Source organism: Delphinapterus leucas, chromosome 1 (assembly GCF_059928025.1).
Source record: "Delphinapterus leucas isolate spDelLeu-1000000601 "Yukka" chromosome 1, BTC_Dleu_Yukka2, whole genome shotgun sequence".
In the NCBI taxonomy this organism is placed as follows: domain Eukaryota; kingdom Metazoa; phylum Chordata; class Mammalia; order Artiodactyla; family Monodontidae; genus Delphinapterus; species Delphinapterus leucas.
This window is the reverse complement of record NC_143129.1, coordinates 169179423-169199374: the sequence shown is the minus strand read 5'-3', so window position 1 is coordinate 169199374 and position 19952 is coordinate 169179423. Positions and strand designations below refer to the sequence as shown.

The 19952-nt window shown below is 60.1% G+C and overlaps 1 protein-coding gene across 8 annotated transcripts in view; it reads right to left on the bottom strand.

The window, feature by feature from the left end:
* The window catches only part of AHDC1 (AT-hook DNA binding motif containing 1), a 76052-nt gene that overhangs the window by 21960 nt on the left and 34140 nt on the right, over positions 1 to 19952 (bottom strand). For 5 of the 8 annotated variants that reach the window (XR_016388163.1, XR_016388165.1, XM_089898186.1 and 2 more), the window contains exons 3-5: positions 10735 to 10912; positions 5534 to 5750; positions 53 to 4954 (exon numbers count right to left, since the gene is read on the bottom strand). Coding sequence is in view for 6 of the 8 variants with exons in the window: in XM_089898186.1 (XP_089754312.1) it covers positions 96 to 4954; positions 5534 to 5723 (5049 nt within the window). In the remaining 2 variants the exon portion in view is untranslated. Of the gene's footprint in view, positions 1 to 52; positions 4955 to 5350; positions 5389 to 5533; positions 5765 to 10734; positions 10913 to 19952 lie in introns of those variants that run through there. The other 3 variants (XM_022551748.2, XM_089898172.1, XM_089898193.1) reach the window with 3 other exon arrangements.

The following is a 19952-nucleotide window of genomic DNA, read 5'->3' as shown; positions in this document are numbered from 1 at the left end:
CCCCCACCCCACCCCCGGCTTCTTCCCACTGCACCCACATCCTCAGACTCACCCAGGAACAAAACCTCGAGGTCCAGTCGGCACTTCAGTTGGCACTACAGGGAGGTGACGGTGAATGTGTCCTCAGGGTGAGGTTCCGCCATGGGCCCCAGGAAGCCGCTCTTGGGGCCCCCACCCAGGCCGGGATGCGCCTGCGGCATAAAGCCTGGATACCGGTAGGCGGTATCCTGCAGGGGCAGCAGCGAGTCCCTCGGCACAGGGGACAGGGTTAAGTCACTCAGGAGTGGGCAGCCATAGCCAGCAGCAGCTGCAGTGGGGCCACGGGGTGGGCCGGGCGGCCGGGCCATCTCCAGTGGCTCCTTGTCGGCCTTAGGCGTGGCCGGTGGGCTAGCCAGGTGTGGGGCACTGAGGCACGCGGCCTCCGTCCTGCCCAGGAAGTCAGCCAGCAGCCCTGAACCCACCTTGCCTTCATAGGGCGGGCTGCGGGCAGCTGAGCCTGGCGGGTACCAATATGCCGTACCCTTGCAGCTGGGGGAGTCGTAGTGGGGCTGGCCCAGAGGCAGGTCCCGGCAGCTCAGGTGGGCCTGGGCTGCAGCTGCATGGCTCAGGCTGGCCCCCTGGAGCCCATGCTTGAGGGGCTCACAGGCAGCCAGCTTCGTGGGTGGCGGCCGCAGCTCTTCCTTGAAGCCCAGGGTCGGGGAGCAGGTGGGGGAGTAGGCCTTCTGCAGACCAGCATCAAACACCGTGGGCGGGTGGGCCAGCGGCGGGAAATGCTTGCCATCCAGCTCAGGGGCACCGAGGCTGGGCGAGTCGCAGTGGAAGCCTTGGCCGAAGGTGCCGTCCGATGGCGTGGACGGGTTCATGGAGTAGGGTCCCATGAAGTCACAGGGATCTCGCTCGCCCACGCTGAAGGCCCTCGACTGCGAGGGCAGTGGTGACATGCTGCTGTCCCCACTGTAGTAGTCCAGGCCGAGGTCTGGGCTGTCCTGGAACAGCGGGTTGACCGGCTGGGGCTTGGGGATGAACTTGGCTTTGGCCGCCGCCCCGCCCCGCTCCTTCTTGGCCGAGCAGGCCCCGCCACCCCGTCCACCCCGAGGCTGCCGGGGCCCGGTGCTCCGTTTGGATGGGTAGCCCGCGGCGCTGGCCGAGGCGGTTGACGGGAAGCCCAGATGCGAGGCCTCGAACAGGTCCACCTTCTTCCGCCGTCCGCGGCCCGGCTTGGCGCTGCTCTGGAAGAGGACGCTCTGGTTCCAGTTGTAACCGGGGGCGGATGACGCCTCGTTCCAGTCCATCATCAGTTTCTCCAGGCTGGACAGGCTCGACTGGCCCTCGCTGCTCGAGGCCTCGCTGCTGGCACGCCGGAAACCGCCGCCGCCGGGCTGGCTGAGCTGGGTGCTGTCGGAGGACGACTCGGAGAAGGTCTCGGACGCGGCCGTCTGCCGCTTCACCTTCTGTGGCGTGTAGTTGGAGATGTCCAGGATCACGTTGGGCTCGCTGACGTGGCAGTCGAAACCGGGAGTGTAGAGCTGACTGAAGGCCTCCGAGGCCCAGTCCAGGCCCCCATAGCCCTGCCGGAAAGGCCACTGAGAAGCCCCCGCAAACTGCCGACAGTTCTCAGGCGAGGGCTGGAAGGAGGAGGACGACGAGGACGCGACAGAGGCGGCAGAGGCTGTGGTGCCCTTGGGTACCATGTAGCCGCCGGGTGAGACCGTGCTGGCCCGGCTGTCACAGCGCAGGGGTGTGGGGGCCGAACCAGAGAAGGGGCCCCCCTCAGAGCTGTTGAAGAAGGACGCCTTGCTTGGTGGCAGGCAGGGGCCACCGGTAGGCGGTGGGGCGTAGCCAGCGCTGTGGGCGCTGCTGGGTGAGGCAGGGAGGCTGTTGCCACTGCCGTAGGCAAAGCTGCAGTCCTTGCTGTTGGCGCAGTCCTGGCCCGTAAAGGGCTTAGTGGGTGCGAATACACTTTGTCCAGCCCCGTAGCCCCCGTACTGCGGGGGGTAGGTGTTGGTGGGCGGGTGTGCGGTAGGTGAGCGAGCCACGGCAGAAGGCAGAGGGGCCAGCTTCGGGAAGGTCTCGGCTGCCCGGCAGTCTGAAGTGCCGGGGGTCAGCCCATAGCTCGCTGCCCGGCCCGGCGGGAAGGTCTGGCGAGTGGGCAGAACGGGCTGGAAGGAGGGCTCCGCCCCAGCCCCGCTGCTGCCCACTGCCACCGGGCTGGCCTTGGCTCCCCGGCTGGGGAAGGTGGCCAGGCCCCGCTGGGTGGGCAGGGTGCTGCTGGGGGGCCCTGTGTAGGTGCCTGATGCCTTCCGGGATTCGGGGCGAGAGGCTGAGAGGGCAAAGTCCAAGAGGTCGGAGGAGTCATCCGAGTCGAGCAGTGAGCGAAAATAGCCGGTGAAGAGGTTTTGGCGCTCCTGGCTGAGCTCCGTCTGGCCCGCAGGTGCGGCTGTGCTGTAGTAGCTGCCACGGCCCGAAGCCCCACTCTCTAGCCCAGTGGAGGCAAAGGCCCGGGCCTCGGTCCCCTGGAACCCGCAGTTTCGGCCAGCTTGCCCGCCCGGGTGCCCATGGTGAGGGGCCCAGCCACCACCCTTGTCCCCGGCCCACTCAGTGCCCGCCTCCCCAAAGCCTGGGCCACTGGGCACCTGTTCCGGGAACAGAGTCCCGTTCTTCCGGGACCGCCTCTTGCGTTTGGGCTTCCCAGTCACGGCGTCTACCTCCCCCCGGCCCCGTTTGCGTGGGTGCCCCAACTCAGCGAGGCCAGGGCCCCCGACCCCGGCGGCTGCCACGGCCACCACCTTCTTTTTCTTGCCGATGCCCTCAAAGAAGTCGCTGAAGGAGCATCGGGCCGCCTTGGCCGCGTGGCCCCCACCCCGGCCACCAAAACCGCCTGCCTTGCCGCCTCGCCGTCGGAAGCCCTGCACACGGTGCAGGAAGTGGGAGATGCTCTGTGTGTCGGGCGCCTGGTGCACTGACTCGGGCTCACTGGGTGTCCAGCAGCGGGGCGGTGAGCACCGCCCAGCGCACTGGCTCTGGCGGTTCAGGAAGGCCAGCTTGGCGAGGACGTCTGAGTACTCGGCCTTGCTGTCGTTGGCATCTGCTGCGTAGGACGGCTGGGGAGACGCCAGCTTCTGCTTCCGCCGCCGCCGTTTCTTCACCTCCGGCATGGCCATGGTGGCTGCCGCCACAGTGGCTGCCTCGGCCGCCACCACTGCTGGCTCCTTGGGCTTGCCGGGGCCCAGGAGCAGGTTCTTAGGAGGGCGGCCGCGCTTACGCTTGAGAATGATGGGCATCTCGCCGGGTGGGAAGACCACCACCACGTTCCGCCCATTGTTCTTCATCTTCAGTAGCGGGGTGGGCTCTGTGGACACGCGCAGGCCCAGCTCCTTGCCCTCCACGCTCAGGCTGCTGCTCAGAGACGACACCTTGTACGTGGTCTTGTTCCGCCGGCCCAGTGACACGGGGATCTTGGCCATCTTCACCACCATGCGCCGCACGCCCCGGCACTTGCCTCTGCGGGTAGGGACCACTGGGGTCTGGGAGGATTCGGGCTCCAGCTCTGGGACTGGGCCTGGGCCGGGCAGGGTGTGAGGTGGGGGCGGGGGCGGGGGCTCAGCCAGGGCAGCCGCCAGCCCTGTGGGCACAGGCAGGGGCAGCAGACGGCCCTCGGGGCCGGCGTCTGCCTTGCGTCCCCGTCCGGCTTTCCGTCGGCGACACAGGATCTTTGGCCTATCGGTGCGCCGCAAGGCGTATTTGGGGTGACCCTCAGGCCCAGGAGGGCCATGGGGTGAGCACAAGTCCAGGCGCAAGGGCTCAGCCAGCGGGCAGGGTCCCAGGGGCTGCTGGGGCTCCAGGCGGCGGCTAGGGACGTCAAGCAACTTGGGCAGGGGGTCAAGTGCCTGAGGGTCGAGCAGCTGCGACTCCAGGGAGTCGGGCAGGGTATCTAGGGCCTGCAGAGCCAGGCCCGGCAACCCCAGAGGATCAGCAAGGGGTTGCAGGGGCGGCAGCTCCAAAGCTTCCCCGAGCGGCTCTAGTGCCTGCGGGTCCAGGAAGCGGGGCTGGGGGTCTAGGAGCTGAGGCTCTGGCTCAGGCGACGGTGGCTCGAGGGCCTGGGCCTCCAGCAGCTGGGCCTCGGGGCAAGTCAGGGAGGCCAGCTCACTCAGGATGTCGGCGTCAGCGAGTTCTGAGTAATCAGGGCCGTCTGGCTCGGGCTCTGGTGGCAGACCGGTGGCCGCGGCCGTGGCTCCGGGACTATGGCCTTGGCCGGGCTGGGGACTGTCCCTAGGCTCAGGCTCAGGCTCGTAGAGGGGGTGGCTGGACCGCTCAGACTTGGCATGGGGGGTGGCCCGCTCCTCAGGGCTGCGGATGCTGTTGGCCAGGCTGGGTGAGGAGAAGAAGCTATACTGAAGGTCCCCGGGGGGCGGGGCAGGTGGGCGGCTGAGCCGGAGGCCACCGCAGTCCAGGTGCACGCCGCTGTGCTGAAGGTCCTGGGAGAGCCGGGTCAGGTCCTTCATGATGTCAATCAGCTGGACCACTGGACGCAGGTTCACCCGCCCGTTGTCCCAGCGCCGTCGGGAGCTGCTGCCGTCTCCCGCGGGGGTGGGGCAGCGGGCCTGGGAGACAGGACGGGCCGCCCTCGGGGGCAGCGGGTCGTCCCCCTTGGCAAGGACTGGTGGGCGCCGGGTGCTGGGGTCCCGGCGTGGGGGTGGGCGCGGGTTCTCGGAGAAGGTGTGGGCGAAGGCCTTGTCGGGTGGGCTGGCAGGGGGCCGGGCGGGAAGCAAGGGCCGGGGGGTGGGGGGGCCGCCGGGGTAGTACTTGGGCTCCCGGAGGTAGTCAGGAGAGCTGCACACGGCACTGGAAGTCACCACCAGGCCCTGGGGCTTCACACGCATCCTGACCTTGTCCTCCGCGGGCCGCCGGGCGGGGCCGGGGCTGACATGAGGGTGCGAGAAGCCGGGACCAGGACCTGCCAGGCAGCACAGCCAGGAGGTCCCTCACCGAACGCCTAAGTCCTCATCAGCTTCCCATGTCCTCAGTGATCCCCGGCACCCCTCCCCTGAGTCCCCTCCCGAAGCCCCACCCCCTTGCTGACCCCCAGCTTTTCCTAAACCACCACACGCATCGTGAACCCCCACGGGCCCCAGTTCCACTTATTGACAGCTCACCCACTTTTGTCTAGACTCTGGCTAAGGGCTGGGGGAGAACAGTTCACCCGCTTTGGGGAGGGAAGCCCATCAGCAAGGTGGATCAAACGTCAGGAGAGGGCCAGGCCCCTGTCAGAGGGCCGGGAGGTCCTATCAAGGACACGGCCTCTTCCTTCTTGCCCCATCCCCAGGGCTCTAGGAGAAGCCCGGCCACTCACCCTCGGCTCTGCCGCCTGGGCTGTCACACTGGAGATCTCTGTGGGCAGCGAGACAGGCAAGAGGAGATCTCAGCGGTCTGCTGGCCACAGCCCAACCACTGCCCACCTGCCCACGGGGCCCGGTCTCCCCCACATACCAACCCCAGCTCCCCCAGTACTCCCTCCAGCGCACGCCCAGCTGACCTGAAAGAGAGAGGGCCCCCGTGCCTGGGGGCTCTGCCAGTCGCTGGCTGTCAGCTGGGGGTGCTGTGGAGCAGCTTCGGCCTGAGCCCAGGCCTCGGGGCGTGGACAGCGCCTGGAAAGGACCACCGCAGCTCAGGTTTAGTGAGCACCTACTGCGCGCCAGGCACTGGGCTGGAAGCTGTCCAGGCATCGTTTCATTTAATTCTTCATACCAATCCTGCGAGGTAGGGGCTATTAATAACCCCATTTTGCAGATGAGGAAATGGAGGCTGAGAGGAAGTGACATCATGCACTCATTCATATACTCATTATTTATGGACTGCCTACTTTGCACAAGAGCCGGGTACACAAACATTTAACAGATTATGGTAAGTGACTTAATTATTAGCGGGATGAGAGCTGCAAAGAAAAACTGAAGAGTGCCTGAGGTCAGAGGTTTAACAATCATACCAGGGAGTCAACAACGACAAAAGCACATATTCTGGGGATGCTTTCTCTGCTGCCAAACACCGGACTAAGCGCTTTATGTGGATTACCTCATCTGACCCCCCTGCAAACCTGGGATCAATACGATTATCATCTCTGCTTCCACAGTTGAGGAAACCATCCGCTGGAAGGTGGTAAGCACCATGAAGGCAAGGATTTCTGTCCTGCTGACTTCCGTGTGTATCTCCCAACCCCCGGATCAGCACATGGCCCTCAAATGTGCTTCAAAAAATATTTACTGAACGAATGAATGAATGAATGAGGCACACAGAACAATCAGCCCTGCCTTTCCCCCTGAGGCTCTCTCTCTTTCCTCTCCAGACCCAAAAGTGGGACCCAAGTAGGATGTGGAAGGAGGGAAGGAGATTAAGAATGTGAAAAGGGACATTCTCCGCCCTCCATGCCACCTCTAGCCTCCATCCGGCCCCTGCTACATATTTTTAGAGCCCTCTTTGTTTCACACCTTCACAGTATTTATCATGACTGCAGTCAATTACTTGTATGACTGGGTGTTCAGTGTGTCTGCTCCCCAAGTATGGGCTCTTCAGGGGCAAGGACTGTGTCTGTCTTGTTTACCGTTGTATCCCCTGACCCCAGGGCCTGGGCTATGGATGCTACATAAATATTTACCGAGTGACTCCCTGAGCTGGTCAGGGCAGAGTTGGGATTTAGATCCAGGCATGTCTGACACCCAAGGGAGCCTGGGGACTCAGGGCCCCGGCTGATCCCCAAGAGCTGGGGTTTGGGGGAGCAGGGAGCTGAATGGTCCTTGACCTCTGGGAGGATCGCTACCCAGGGTTGTTAACTCCACAGGAAGACTGCAGAGCTGACTTGGGGACAGGAGAGTGTGGGCAGGGACACTCGTCCACTCGTCTTTGGTGGGTGGCAATTTGCAATCTATGAAGCACCTCCACATATATGACCCACTGAATCTTCACCGAACCTGGGAGACGTGGTTTACTGTCTCCACGTTACAGAGGAAACAGGCTCAGAGCAGTTGTATAACTTGCCTGAAGTCACATAGCTGCTAAGTGGCAAGATTCCTAATTCTGCCAAGTCCAAAGCCTCCTTCCACTCCCAGCTCCTGCAACTCTCCTTCAGCCACTCCTGAAAGTGCTCCTTCTAGAGCTGTGGCCTCGCTTAAGGCTGCAAGGAACCTTAAAATCATCTAACCCATTGGCTTCCAAACCCTGGGCCTGGGGAAGCTATGTAACCTTGCAGATACCCAGACCCTAGTCCAGGGGAATCTGACTCGTAAATCTGAAGGGACATCTGGGAATCTGCATTTTTAATCGGCTCCCCTAGTGGCTATGCTGTTCTAGAGCCACCTCGTGCACCTCCCATTTTATAGACGAGGAAACTGAGACCGGAAGAGGGAAAGAGACTTTGCCCAAGACCACAAAATGGCATGAGGAGGGCCTCTTTGTTGCTCATCCAGGCAGAACATCCCCTGTCCCTGCAGGTCCCAGGCCTCAGCTGTTCCTCACTGCCCCATTTACTCGATCACTCAGGGTTCTGTTCTTTCTCATGCCTGCCGGCAGACTGTGGCCTGGCCCCTTCTAGGCTAGGCTCTCTCTGCTTCAAGAATCTCACTGTTGCTCTTGCAGGATGGGCTGTGGGTAAGACTCACAAAGGAGCAAAGGGGCTCAGACTCTGTGGAGTCTCCAGGTCAGATTTCCAACAGTACGGTTGATCCACAGTGCTGCCCTCTTTGAGATGCCTAACAGAAGCCATCATCCCTCCCTTACTGAGGGTGGGGCTCACCAACCCTCCCTGCTCTGGAGACCTCCCACTTGGGGCCTGAGGGTGTGATCTTGGCAGAAGAGAGAAGCCTCCACTCCAGTGGTTGCTTCTGTTCCACCCACCCGTGAAGACCTTTGGGCACGTCGTCCTGCCAGACCTCCTGACTCTGTCCACTGCTCTCTCGAAGCCTCCAGGATCTGAGGGAAGCAGCTGGCACCCCTCCCCACCACACCCAGGCATCCATTTTCTTGGACCCCTCCCAAGGGCACCACCTATCCCACGTCTGTGGACAAAGTCGAAAAGGTTCTTCTGTCCATCTGTCTGCTTCTGGGTCAGTGTGTCTGAGCCTGCCTATGGGGACACCAGCTGGCTGGGAGGGAAGGGGGCTGGGGGCCCCAACCTGCTGTGCACAGTGCCGGGAAGGGCCAGCCCACATCCTTGAGTCCCCAGCCCCACCCTCCCCCGCTGCGGCTGTGACCACCCCACCCCTTCCCCAGGCAGCCTCCCCTCCCCCACCCACAGCCTCCCCAGGGGAGCCAGGCTGCCAGCCCCAGCTCTCACTTCCGGCCTCATGACCCTCTCTCTAGCCTGCATACTCCTCCCCGCCCCCCCAACACCATTTCCCTCCCAGCCCGGACTGAAGCCTCAGGGATGTCCTCAAATGGAAAACTCTGCATCAAAGGGGCTATCACTGCTGCTGTGAAACTTCCCCCATCACCTCCCTTCAGGGCCTTTATCTCCCAGGATCTGCCCCTTCAGGAACTATGCATCACCCCTCTCAACTTCCTTATCTTCAGCCCCCTCCCAGCCACCCAATTGTACCTGAAGATCTTCTTCCAACCTGACTCCAGACCAAAATCGTAACAAAAATAACAATGATGAAAAAAATAATGGCAGCTGTCACTTATTTGGCATGTAAATGGTGGCTCAGAGAGGTTAAGTAATGCCCTTAAGGACAAACAGCCATGACAGGGAAGACCTGGTGCCTGCACTTAGGTTTGTTGGGCTCCTCTAAACCAAACTTCTTCACTGTCCAGAGAGTCAGCCCCCTCCCCTGAAACTTCCTCTAACTGTCCTAGTCCCAACCACCAGTTCTAATTTTTGACTTCTAATCTACCCCGACCCAGCTTCGGCACCCCTCCCACCTAGGTCATCCCATGCACTACCCTCCCTCACCACTAGGTGTCCCCTTAGAGCCACTGACGCCCCCGAGGGGAGCAAGCCCCGCCCCACCCCCTGGAATCATCAGGGCTCCCCACCACAGCACAGCACACCCCACCCCACCCTACCCCCAGCCACACAGAGCTCCTTTGTGCAGCCCTTGTCCACCCCCTTCCTGCCCGGAGCGGGGCACCTGGCAAGCAGGTCTGCCCCAGGCCCGCCCCCTGCCAGCCCCCAGCCCTGGGTGCCAGGTGTGTGGGCACCAGCGCCAGCTCTGGCTGAACCTGAGGGTCACCCTGCCGGGCAGCCCTCCCTTCCTCTCTCCGAGGTCACCCAGGGACTGTGCTTCCCGCCCTGCTCCGCCCCCATCCCCTCCTGCCCTTGGCCCTTCCAGACTCCTGTCCTTGTCTTTCCTTCTGTCTACTGGAGGACTTCCCTCCTCCAGCCCCACCAGGCCCTCCCCACAGCCTCTCACCACCGCCCACCTCCTTCCCCTGAGAGCTCCTTGTTCTGCACCCCCCCTCCCCGCCCAGGTCTGAAGAACTCCTCCTCCTGGAAAGTTGCTGCTGGAAAGGAAGTGACTTCAGCAATTTGGCCACAAGGCTGGGCACTGCTGAGCCCAGCTCAGCTGAAGGCTTGCCCAGCCCACCTCCAAAGCACAAACGGAGCCACGTGCACACACCACCCCCAGTGTGCAGCCGGAACCCTGAACACACGCTTCCCCGGTGATACGCGGAAGGATCTTCGTGTACACACCCCACCCCACTGTACTCACATATCACCCCAGTGTGTTCAGATTCTTGTCTACACACCTCTCCAGTGTACACTAGCGCCCTGCACACAGACACCATCCAGCGTGGCACACACAACACTCCAGTCTCCCCACACCTGCCAAGGACATGCTCTGAATCCTGCACACTCACTCCGATGTACCACATACACAGCCTCTGAATGTCCCCCAGCCCAGTGCACTTTCTCTTGTGTGCAGATCCCTGCACACCTACGGACAGAGTCCTGCATGTGCCTGCTTGCACACAAGCCAGAGGACTTTGCACACGAGATGCTCTATGCATATACAGTCAGGTACATCCAGCTCTGCATCCTCCCACAGCTGATCCTCCCCACCCTTACAATCCCAGGAGGCCCCGCCCCCAGACCTCAGGCCCCAGGAATGCTCTTTTGGAAGTTGGGTGGGGTCCGCAGGCAGGCTGGGCTCTAGGGAGCTTCCTGGAGCCCGAGGCTTGAGGCTTCATGTGTCAGTTCAGGGAGTTGCCTCTGCAGGGCAGGGCAGCCCCACCTGGCCTCTGTGGCTCTTGATCCTGGGTGGGCTAATTCGGGCCCAGAGTCAGGAGGTGGGTCCTGCCCCCACCCCTGCCCCATCTCATCTCAGGAGGGCAGCCTAGCATACCCGAATTACCCAGGTCCTCTCAGCTTCCACAGACTCTAGAAGGGAGGGGTCCTGTGGGGTCAGCTTCACACATCAGGCATCCTGGTCTCTACCTCTGTCCTGGGTTCTGGTCACTGTCACAACCCCTTTCCCTTCCCAGTTCTCTCAGGTCATCCAGGTGCAGGGAAGAGTCCCCAGACTAGGAGGCAGGACTCCAGGGAACCGCCTGTATATCCATGGACCTCACCTTTCTGGATAATGGGGAGTCTGAGTAAGTTGGGTTAAAATATTTTGATTCTAAAGGGCCTCTTTTTGGCCTAAGCTGGGAGGGGGGAAATCCCTGCTAGGACTGGGAAGGAAGAACCCCTGATCCCCACTTCCTGGGGTGGCCAGTCACAGACCCGGCTTCCCTATACACTGTTACCTGAGCAGGCTGTGCAGACAGGCCCAGCTCAGCAAGAAAGGCCTGTCTTCGCCAGTGGTTCCAGAGTGATCTCTTCGGCGGCCTGGGAGTCGCCCCAAAGCCGGGGCCCTCTGCACGCACTCAGCTGGGCAGGCTCTGGGGTCCAGGCCAATGGGCAGACAGGCAGGCAAGCTCCCATCTGTGGAAACAAAAACAGCACCGCAGACATAAGCATGGATACAGGATGAGCCAGAGAGAGGGACCAGGAGGCCATCCTAGATGCGGTCCACTCTTGCACAGGATGAAATTGGCTCCAACTTCATTTCACTGGGGAGTGTGAGCCTATCTCTTGAAACCCCAGGTAGTATCGTCGTGCGGGTAGGTACATGTACGCGTGAACATGAACACACATGCTATGGTGAAAAGAACCTGGCCTTGGGAGTCAGAATGGTCCTTGGCTCAACTCTCACCAACTATGTGATCTTGGGCAAGTCAGTTAACCTCTCTGTCTCTCAGTTTTCTCATCTATAAAAAGGGGAGAGCTTATGAATGGGGAGAAGCAGTCTGGGGAAACTATAAATGCTAAGAGCTCACTTACAACGTAGGTGTGAGAGTTGCTGTTCAAAGTGATGGTGAATGCAGATTTTCATGAGAGGTGTATATGCAGCTAGCATTTACCCTTCTCCATCAGCGACTGGTTATATGTCTCTTGTTTTCTTTAATAACCGTGGCCGTCCTTACCACCCTCCACACCGGCTTCCTGCCCATTTGTCTGCCTCCCTGAGGTCTGTACTGAAGCCGAGAGTGGGTCTGGGAACCAGGCCTCATGGACTGCTTATAGGTTTTGGTTGCCTGGGAATGTGTATGTGTGTGTGTGTGTGTGTGTGTGTGTGTGTGTGTGAGAGAGAGATCCTGCCTGTACAGATCCGCGTCTGTGAGCGTCAGCTGTCTGGGCAAATACACCTGTGTGTGGCTTCCTGGGTCTACTTAGCCTTCCGTATGCTTCTCTGGGTGTATTTGTATGTCTATACGAGTATATGTGTAAGAGTGTTACACGTATGGGACTGTGTGTGTGTGTGTGAGCTGATATTTGTGTTCAGTGTCTTCAATTATATGTGTGGGTGTGTGCACCTGGGTCTGTTCAGTTCTTTGTGTGTGTCCAGCTGAGCCTATGTTTGCACGCCTGTGGGGACACAGAGGTGTGAGTGTGTACCTAATGTGTGACAAGGTGTGCCCAGCTGTGGTCAGAGGGTGAGTGCCCATGTGTGCACACAGCTCTCTGCATCTCACTGCTGTCAGGAGCTGAACCGGCTTCTGCCCCTCTGACTCTCTGGGCGTGTGTACTGGGGCAGGGCATGTGGCGGATCCTCTGCTGTCCCTGCAGGTTTCCAATCTCGAGGCCTGTGACTGCGGGCACTGGTGTCACTGTGGATCAGTGTTGCCTCCCTCCTACCTCTGCCTTTCTCTGGGTTTTCAGGGTCAGGGTGTGATGGCATGACTGGTCACAGTGTCCCTGTGGGTCTGTTTCACTGTGGGTCAGTATGTGCTCACGTGTGTAACTCTGCGTGTGTGTGCTGTATGACTTTTATCGTTGTGCATCTGTGTATGTCAGTGGGTCCTTGTGCCATGTCATTGTATGTCTGTGTCAATGTCAACATGGGTGAGTCTGTGTGCCATGGTATGCCTGTCAGTAAAATGGTGCCTCAGTGTTTGTGTGGTGCCTTTATGTAACTTGTCAGTGCGCGTGCGCACGCGTGTGTGTGTGCATGGGAGACCCTTTGTGAGACAGTGTGTGTCTGTGTCACTGTGTTTGTATGCCTGCTTCCCTCCTCCCTCCCTATCTCCTGCGTTCTCTCTCTCTCTCTCTCTCTCTCTCTCTCTTTCTGTAGGAGCCAGACAACTCCCCAAGCCTGGATTAGGGACAATTTATCCACAGGCAGAGAAGGAGAATTCCAACCTGCCAGAGCCTCCCTCCTCTGATCCGTCCCCCCTTCGCCCCTGGTTGGGTGGGCAGAGAAATGCAGCCGGGCAGCTCCCAAGCCCTTGGGGAGCCCCCACCTCTGCAGCTCCCCAGAGGCCCAGGAGGGCGGAAAAGATGGAAATCTGGGTGGCCCCAGAGCCCTCCAGTGGGGGTGGACTGGCCGCCCCCCCCCGCCAGGCCGCCACAGCTCAGCTCATCTTGGCCCTGTTCTCCTACATATGGTGGTGGTGGGTGGGGGGAGTCTGCATGAGGTCTGCCTGGCCCTGGGGGCTGGGGCGACCTAAGGAGTAAAGCTGCTCCCAACCCCTCCACAGCCTGATACTCCCCAACTGATAAACGCCAGCTCCGACACCCCCGGAAATGTAAATGACTGGGGAACTTGCGCCTGTGCCCGCACAGGCTGGGGGGATGCTGGGAGGCAGGGGACAGCGTGGTGGGGGGAACGCAGCAAGGGGGGAGCAGGGGCTGAGCTGGGACTAAGGCTCCCTTCACGGTGCTCCAAGCGCAAGGCAGAATCACATGTTTCCCATTAGCTGCTCTGGCCTCCTTGTTCAGGGGGTGTTGGCTGGGGGAGATTTGTTCTGGTTGCAGACACCAGCCGAGACCACACAAGAGAGAGAGTAAAAGACAGAGAGAGAGAGAGAGAGAGAGAGAGAGAGAGGAAGAGAGAGAGAGAGAGAGAGAGAGAGGAGAGATTGAATGCCAGAGGGAGAGGAAAAGACAGAGAGCAAGCGAGAAAGATACAGAGACACACAGGGAGAGAGACAGAGACAGAGAGACATGAGAACAGAGACAGGCACACACAAACACAAAAGCAGAGGGACAGAGACGGGTGATGGGAGAGGCTAACAGAGTGGGGGACAGGGAGAGCGACAGGGAAGGCGACTGAAGTGGAGAGAGACGAGTCAGAGGCTGAGGAGCGAGTCAGTGAGGCACAGAGTGCGAGTCAGGCCAGGAGGGACTGAGGGGGCGGAGGGTGGCACTGGAGCCGCAAGCCTGATGGAGGGGACCCGAGGGTGACAGAGCGGGAACCTGCTGCAGGGCCAGGGAGGGCAGGGGCGGTGGGTGGGGACGCGGGTGGGCAGGGGGAGTGGCTGCTCCAGAGCCACCGGGCGGGGCGGCCAGGAGCCTGGAGCCTCCCGCCTCCTGACCCTCGAGCCTGGGAGAGATAACAGGCCGGAATAGTGCTGACTTGCGGTTCAGAAATCCAATATCCTCCGTGGCGCACTAATCGACTACCTGAGCCCCCGGTCCGCGCCGCCGCGCTGCCCCGATTAATCCTGCGGCTCCGCGGCCTTCATTAGTTTAACAGTTTCAGGGGCAGGAGAGGCAGGCAATAGGGGCTCCCAGACCTGCGGGGACACTGCCTGGTGCCCCACCTCCCCAGTCACACCTGCCCCAGCCCCAGCCCCAGAGGCCCCTTTCCACACCATCTGCAAAACACTGGGTCTTTCCTCCTGGGGGACAGTCCCAAGGGCTGGCACCTGGGTCAGAAGGTAGGTCTTGTGGAACAGAGACTCCCCCATCCCAGCTTGTCCCTGTGTCCGTGGGCCTGGGTGCTTGCTCTGGCCTGCCCTTTGGGGCCCTGCCAACCGTCAGCCCCATACCACTGAGCAACATGTCGTCTCTTTAGGGTGACAGACAAGCTCCCAAGTTACTGACAACCCCCCCAACAGCATGAGATAATCACACATGTCACTCCCCACACCGGCATGAGATAGGCACATGGTGACATCTCACACATACCCAACAGTCAGAGACACAGGAGTACGAGTGAGTGACTACCCTCCTAACAGGATGAGCTAAGCACAGAAACTGTCACTTCCTCCAAAGCCTGAGATGGGCACATCTGATACCCCCAGACAGTATGAGACAAGAACACAGGTTGTCACCCTCACAATGGTGTAACTGACATACAACCAGGCGCCCCCTCAACCCACTGATAGGATGCGAAATGCACAGAGAGCCTGTCTCTCACTCACTGTCTCTCTCTCTCTCTCACACACACACACACACGCGCGCGCACACACACACACACACACCCCTCCCTCACCTTCCAGGTATGACAGAGGTATGGACCCCTCCCCCGAACACACAGAGTATAAGCCAGGGACACAACCTCACCCCTTCCCCATCTGTCCTCCCTCCAGACTGCAGGATGGGTAAACGACATGTCACCCTGGCTGCTTTGGACGGGTGACAGCCCACCCCACCCCTCCCCCGTCACTGCCAGCCGGGTGGTGCCGTCCTCTGCCTGCAGAGGCGTCACAGCTCACAGGGCATGAATGTCACCCCAGCACTGCCAGAGCCGGGCCCAGCCACATGTTGCCCCAGTGACAAACACCACTGGCCCCAGGAGGTGGAGGTGCACAGGGCTCTGGGCGTGACCTTGGTCCCTGAACACCAGGAGGGGAGGTGCCGTGGCCTCCCTCCTGGGTAACCCACTGGCCCCGGAGCTGGGGAAGATGAGTGCTGGGAAGAAAGCCACCTGGGCACACAGACAACCTGAAAATGCCACCTCCCCAGGCAGCCACCCCCACCCCACTTCTAACTGAATGTAGCTGTTATCGAGGGAGGGGGCAGACTGTGTAGTGGAGGGAGGCTGTCAACGAGGCCTGAGGAGCAGTTCCTACAAGACTTCTTAGAGGTGGGGGAGGGTAGGCAGGGTAGGGGTTGCTGTCACCATGCCCTCGGGGCCCAGGACTGAGGGAGTGGGACGATAGCTTCAGACTCCCACTGTGGCCAGGGGAGCCCCTCTTTCTTACAAGGGCCCCCTCTCCAAATTCAGGCCACAGAGCCTGACAAGGAGGCCAAAGTCCAGGGGCATGACTCACCCAGGGAACAGGCCCAGCCTGCTGGCCAGAAAGTGAGGGAGGACAGGAGCCAAGGGGCCTGGGTTCAAGTCTGAACTCCTCCCAGGCCAAGTGCAGTGACCTTGGAGCAGAGGCTCAGTCTCTTTGGCTTTGGGGAGGTGGGGAAGAGGCAGCAGCCAGGGAAGCGCTGAGGCTGCAGACCAGCAAGCAGAGAACTGGGGGCCACGGGAAGGAGGACACAGCGGGTCCAGCCCCTGGCTCCACCGCTTCCTCACCAGGAACCTCAGCTTTCTGTACCTCAGTTTCCTCAGCTGTAAAGCAGGAACGATAACGTCAGCCTCACGAGATAATGCAGCATGATGTGGACAGGTGCTCAGGAAACGGGAGCTTCTTATTGAAGAGGGGAAAAGAGACTAAGAGAGGGCAGGAGACTTGCCCAAGCCACGGATCAAGCCAGTATCGGCTGAACTCGGCCTCCACCTCCAGGCTTCCCACCTGAAGCTGTTTCTTAAGACTGCTTGGAGACTGATTGTGTGTGCACCTGTGTGTCAGGGTGTTGTTGCTTACAGAGCGGCCCTACTGTCCAGTGAGGATCAAGGAAATGGATAGGATATAGCCTGACCTTTACCCTAAACCCCACTTGGCCCACCTTCAAACTTTGGACCAGAGGGCCAGCTCTATGGGAGGGAGGCAGCCCACACTCCAGCCCCCATAAGCAGCACCAGCACCTGGTGCTCGGAAGGACTGGGGGACTGGGAGGTCAGTGTCTGGGGCCCTCTCGTTGTACAGGAGCTCAGAGAGGGACAGGCCTAGCCTGAGGTCACACAGCATGACAGCAGCAGAGTCCAGAGCCCTGGCCGGCGACAGCCTCAGAGCAGAGTTGTCTAGCCCCTAGGGTGGCTGGAGCTGGGGGGCCCTGGGGGACTGAGCAAAACGTGGCGACAGATGGCCTGCCGAGGCAGCGGCGATCTGGGCGGCTGGCAGGCATGCTCGCTCCCGCGCAGGGAAGCGGCTAATTTTAGCTGAGGCCTCGATGCCAGCTTTGTTCCCCCCACCCACCCGCCGAGGGGGCCCAGCATGCCTTGCGTGCAACCCGCCTCCCCCAGGCACCCCTACTCCCCCGCCTGGCCACTTGGTGAGTAGTGCCCAGACCCCAGGGTCCTAGAACTGTCTGTCTGGCCAGGTCTCATCACACCCAGAGGCAAGGGCTGGGCCCTGGAGGCCTGGTATCCCCGCCCCAGGGCCTGCTTCCCATGACGGGAAGCTCATTCTGAAGAGGGGCTGTGGGGAGAAGGGCTAGAGGCCACTGCCCAGACTGGGAGGGAGGGCCTGACAGCAGGGGCTGCCAGTCTTTGTGGGGGGGGGGCGGTGGGGGTGGGCATTGTCCTCCACCAGATACTTAAGGAGACAGGACCCTTATTCTACCCCTGCCCTGAGCCAAACAAATTCTTCTGTGCTGGAGTCCCCCTCCAGCACAGGGTAGTGTTGAGCAAGGGGGTGGGAGTCACTTTACCCTTTCCCTGTTCTTTATAAGCCCGATTTTGCTCCAGGAACTCAAAGTACTTTAAAAAAAGGCAGAGATAGAGCAAGGGTAGTACCCCACCCGCACCCCGTGCCACTGGGGGAAACTGAGGCACAGTCTGAAACAGCTTTCATTGTAGCAGGGGAGGAACAAATCCCAGGAATCGGTGATGGAAGCCTAAACATGCTCTACTTTGAGTTCTTAGAGCCGGGGGCTTCTTGGGCCAGCTCGGCCCCTAGGACTACCCTCTGCCTCCACCTGGGCTGGTAGAAGGTAAGCTAGATGGATGGAGCCCGTCCTCTGAAACCCTGGGAAGGGAGGCCTGGCATTCTTGGTTCCTGGTACCCCACCCCCTGTTGGCTCTTTGACCTTAGAACCTCCCCTCCTCATCTCAGGTTCAACTACATGTGCCCAATGGGGTGCCAGGACATCTGGCCCCCGCTTGAAAGGGGGACTCCTTCGGGGCAATTCTGGAGGGGCCCCCTCTCCCAGTTCCAACCCAGGGGCTGTGAGGGTAATGGCCAAGTGGGAAATAGATAAAGAAGGCTAGAAAGAAATCTATGTACTAGAAGAAGAGAGTCGGAAGAAGAGAGAGAGAATGAGAAACCAAGGCAAAGAATCAGATTCAGGAAGAGAGAGACGGAAAGAGGGGGAACGTGGGGGCAAGAGAAACAGGGCAGAATGAGGGTGAAGAGGCAGGAAGAGCTGAGGAGGGAAGGGCTGTGGGAGAGACAGAGAAGAAGCCAGAGGAAGGAGAAGAGTGAAAAAGAGACTCAGGAAGAGAGGGACAGAGGAGGAGGAAAAAGACAAAGAGACAGAGAGACAGGCAGGATGAGGCAGAGACAAAGACAGAGAGAGAGAGCAAGACACACGCAGAGGGGAAGGAGATGGAGAAGGAGTTGCCGCGGACGGGGCAAGGCTCAGGGAACTGAAGACACCACGGGGAGCTGGAGACACACAGAGGGACTGACACACCCAAAGACCAACAGACACAGAGTGAAAGGGCCAGATGCACTCAAGAGACTGGGGAGGGAGGAAGGGGGAGACACTAAGTGATAAAGTGTGTGTGTGTAGGGGGGCAGCAGGAGTAGACAGAGGCAAGGAGGGAGGGGGCCTGAAGAGGAGGAAGGGGAGATGTCGTCGTCAGAGCTGGGGGGGACCGGACAGAAATGGAATGTGGGTCTGGGCATGAGGCTCACAGATGCATCGGCTCCGGTTTCAGCTGGGGCAGTTGGCTGCTGGGGTGGGGGGGGGGGGAGATGGTGATGGTGGGGAGGGAGAAAGGAGCAGAGCTGACAAGGGAGGGGGGCCTGTTGCCATGGCTGCGGGCACGGCAGGGGCACAGTCTGCTGGCACTTGTAGTTCTGGGCATGGCAGGGGGCAGACTGAGGGGGAAAGAGGGCAGTGATGAAGAAGCCTGGCCCCTGCCCTCGGGGCTCCACCAGGAAGAAAGTTTCCAGAGAGAGGATGGGAGACCTTGGGAGCTGAGCTGAGCTCTGGGCCCTGCTCCACTCCATGGGGGGGACCACTCCCTGGGGTGCCTGTGGGCATCCCTGGCTCCCATCCGTGCCTCAGGCTGGCCCCTGGGGATCCTCTTTCTCTGTCCCCTCCAGTCTAGCTGAAGATCCCGCATGCTGCTGCTGCTGCTGTTTCTGCTTGCAGGGGAGCAGCAAGATTGTGAATTCAGGATCTGTAATCCTAACGCAGAGCCCAGGCCTACCGGGCTCCAGTTGCCAAGGCGACGGAGGGTCAGAGGGCAGCGCAGGGCGCCCGCTCCTCCAAGTCAGAATCCCAATTGTTAAAGCCCAAGAATAAACAGCTGAAGCGGCCATGGGGGGGCCGGGAGGGGGGCTGAGGTCTGCATCGGCTCAGTGTGGTGTTGTCAAGCGAGATGTCACTAATTGTCTGAAGGAACGGGCTGAGGCAGCTCTTAACTGCTTCTGTGCCACCGGAGACACCTTGGCTGCCTGGCCCCATCCCCCGGGCCTCGCAGCATTCCACCGGGCCGGCTCGGTGGCGGGGGGAGTGCTGGCCCAGCACAATCCCTGCCTCCCTTGCACTGAACCCCTACATACTTTGGCTCCCAACCCTCCTCCCTGCCCCGCTTGGAACCTCCCACCTGCAAGCGAAATGCTTTATGTCCCCAGAACCAGTACCCTCCAATTACTGGAATCACACTACTCCTTATAAGCCCAGAACTGCCACTCTGGCCTGCAAAAGTCCTCCCAGCTCCTCCAACATCTCTTCTTCCTCATCCTCTCAGAAATCAGGGATTCTGGTACAAGGTGTGTGGACTGCGGAGGAAAACAGATTTCGGGTTCTTCTGATCTTTGGTGGGGGGAGAAGCCCTCCTACGGGAAGAGGGAAGGTCTGTGGCATCCTCTGTGCAACTCCCTACTCTTAGTCACACACCAGAACTAAAGACCTGAATGGAGCCTGGAAACCTGGTTTCCAGCTTTGATTGTTCTACCTACTTGCTGTGTGACTTTTGCCAGGATATTTTCCCTCCATGAGCCTATCTCCTCATTTACTATCCATCCTAAACATTTAGTAGTGCCTATTCTGAGCCATGCCATGTCTGGAACCCCTGCCCAGAGGAACTTCCAACCCAGTGGCTGAGAAAGGCTCATAAGACAAGGTAGAAAGCAATCAGAGATCCATCAGGTAAGATATTCAATGAAAAACACGGAGCAGTCTAGTAAATCGTTCAGTGGACGGCTGCTGCTGTTAGGAGCAGTCAGTACTGGTATCGCCGTTATGACGGAGGGTCGCTAAAAGGGTGTAGGTCATCAGAGAAAAGATTGGGGGGAGGTCGGTTCTGGAAGGCTTCCTGCAGAAAGTGGTACCTGGTAAGATTTGGACAGGTGGGCAAGAAGGTAGAGTGCACCAGGAGAGAGATCTTGTGAGCTGCTCTGTACACTCT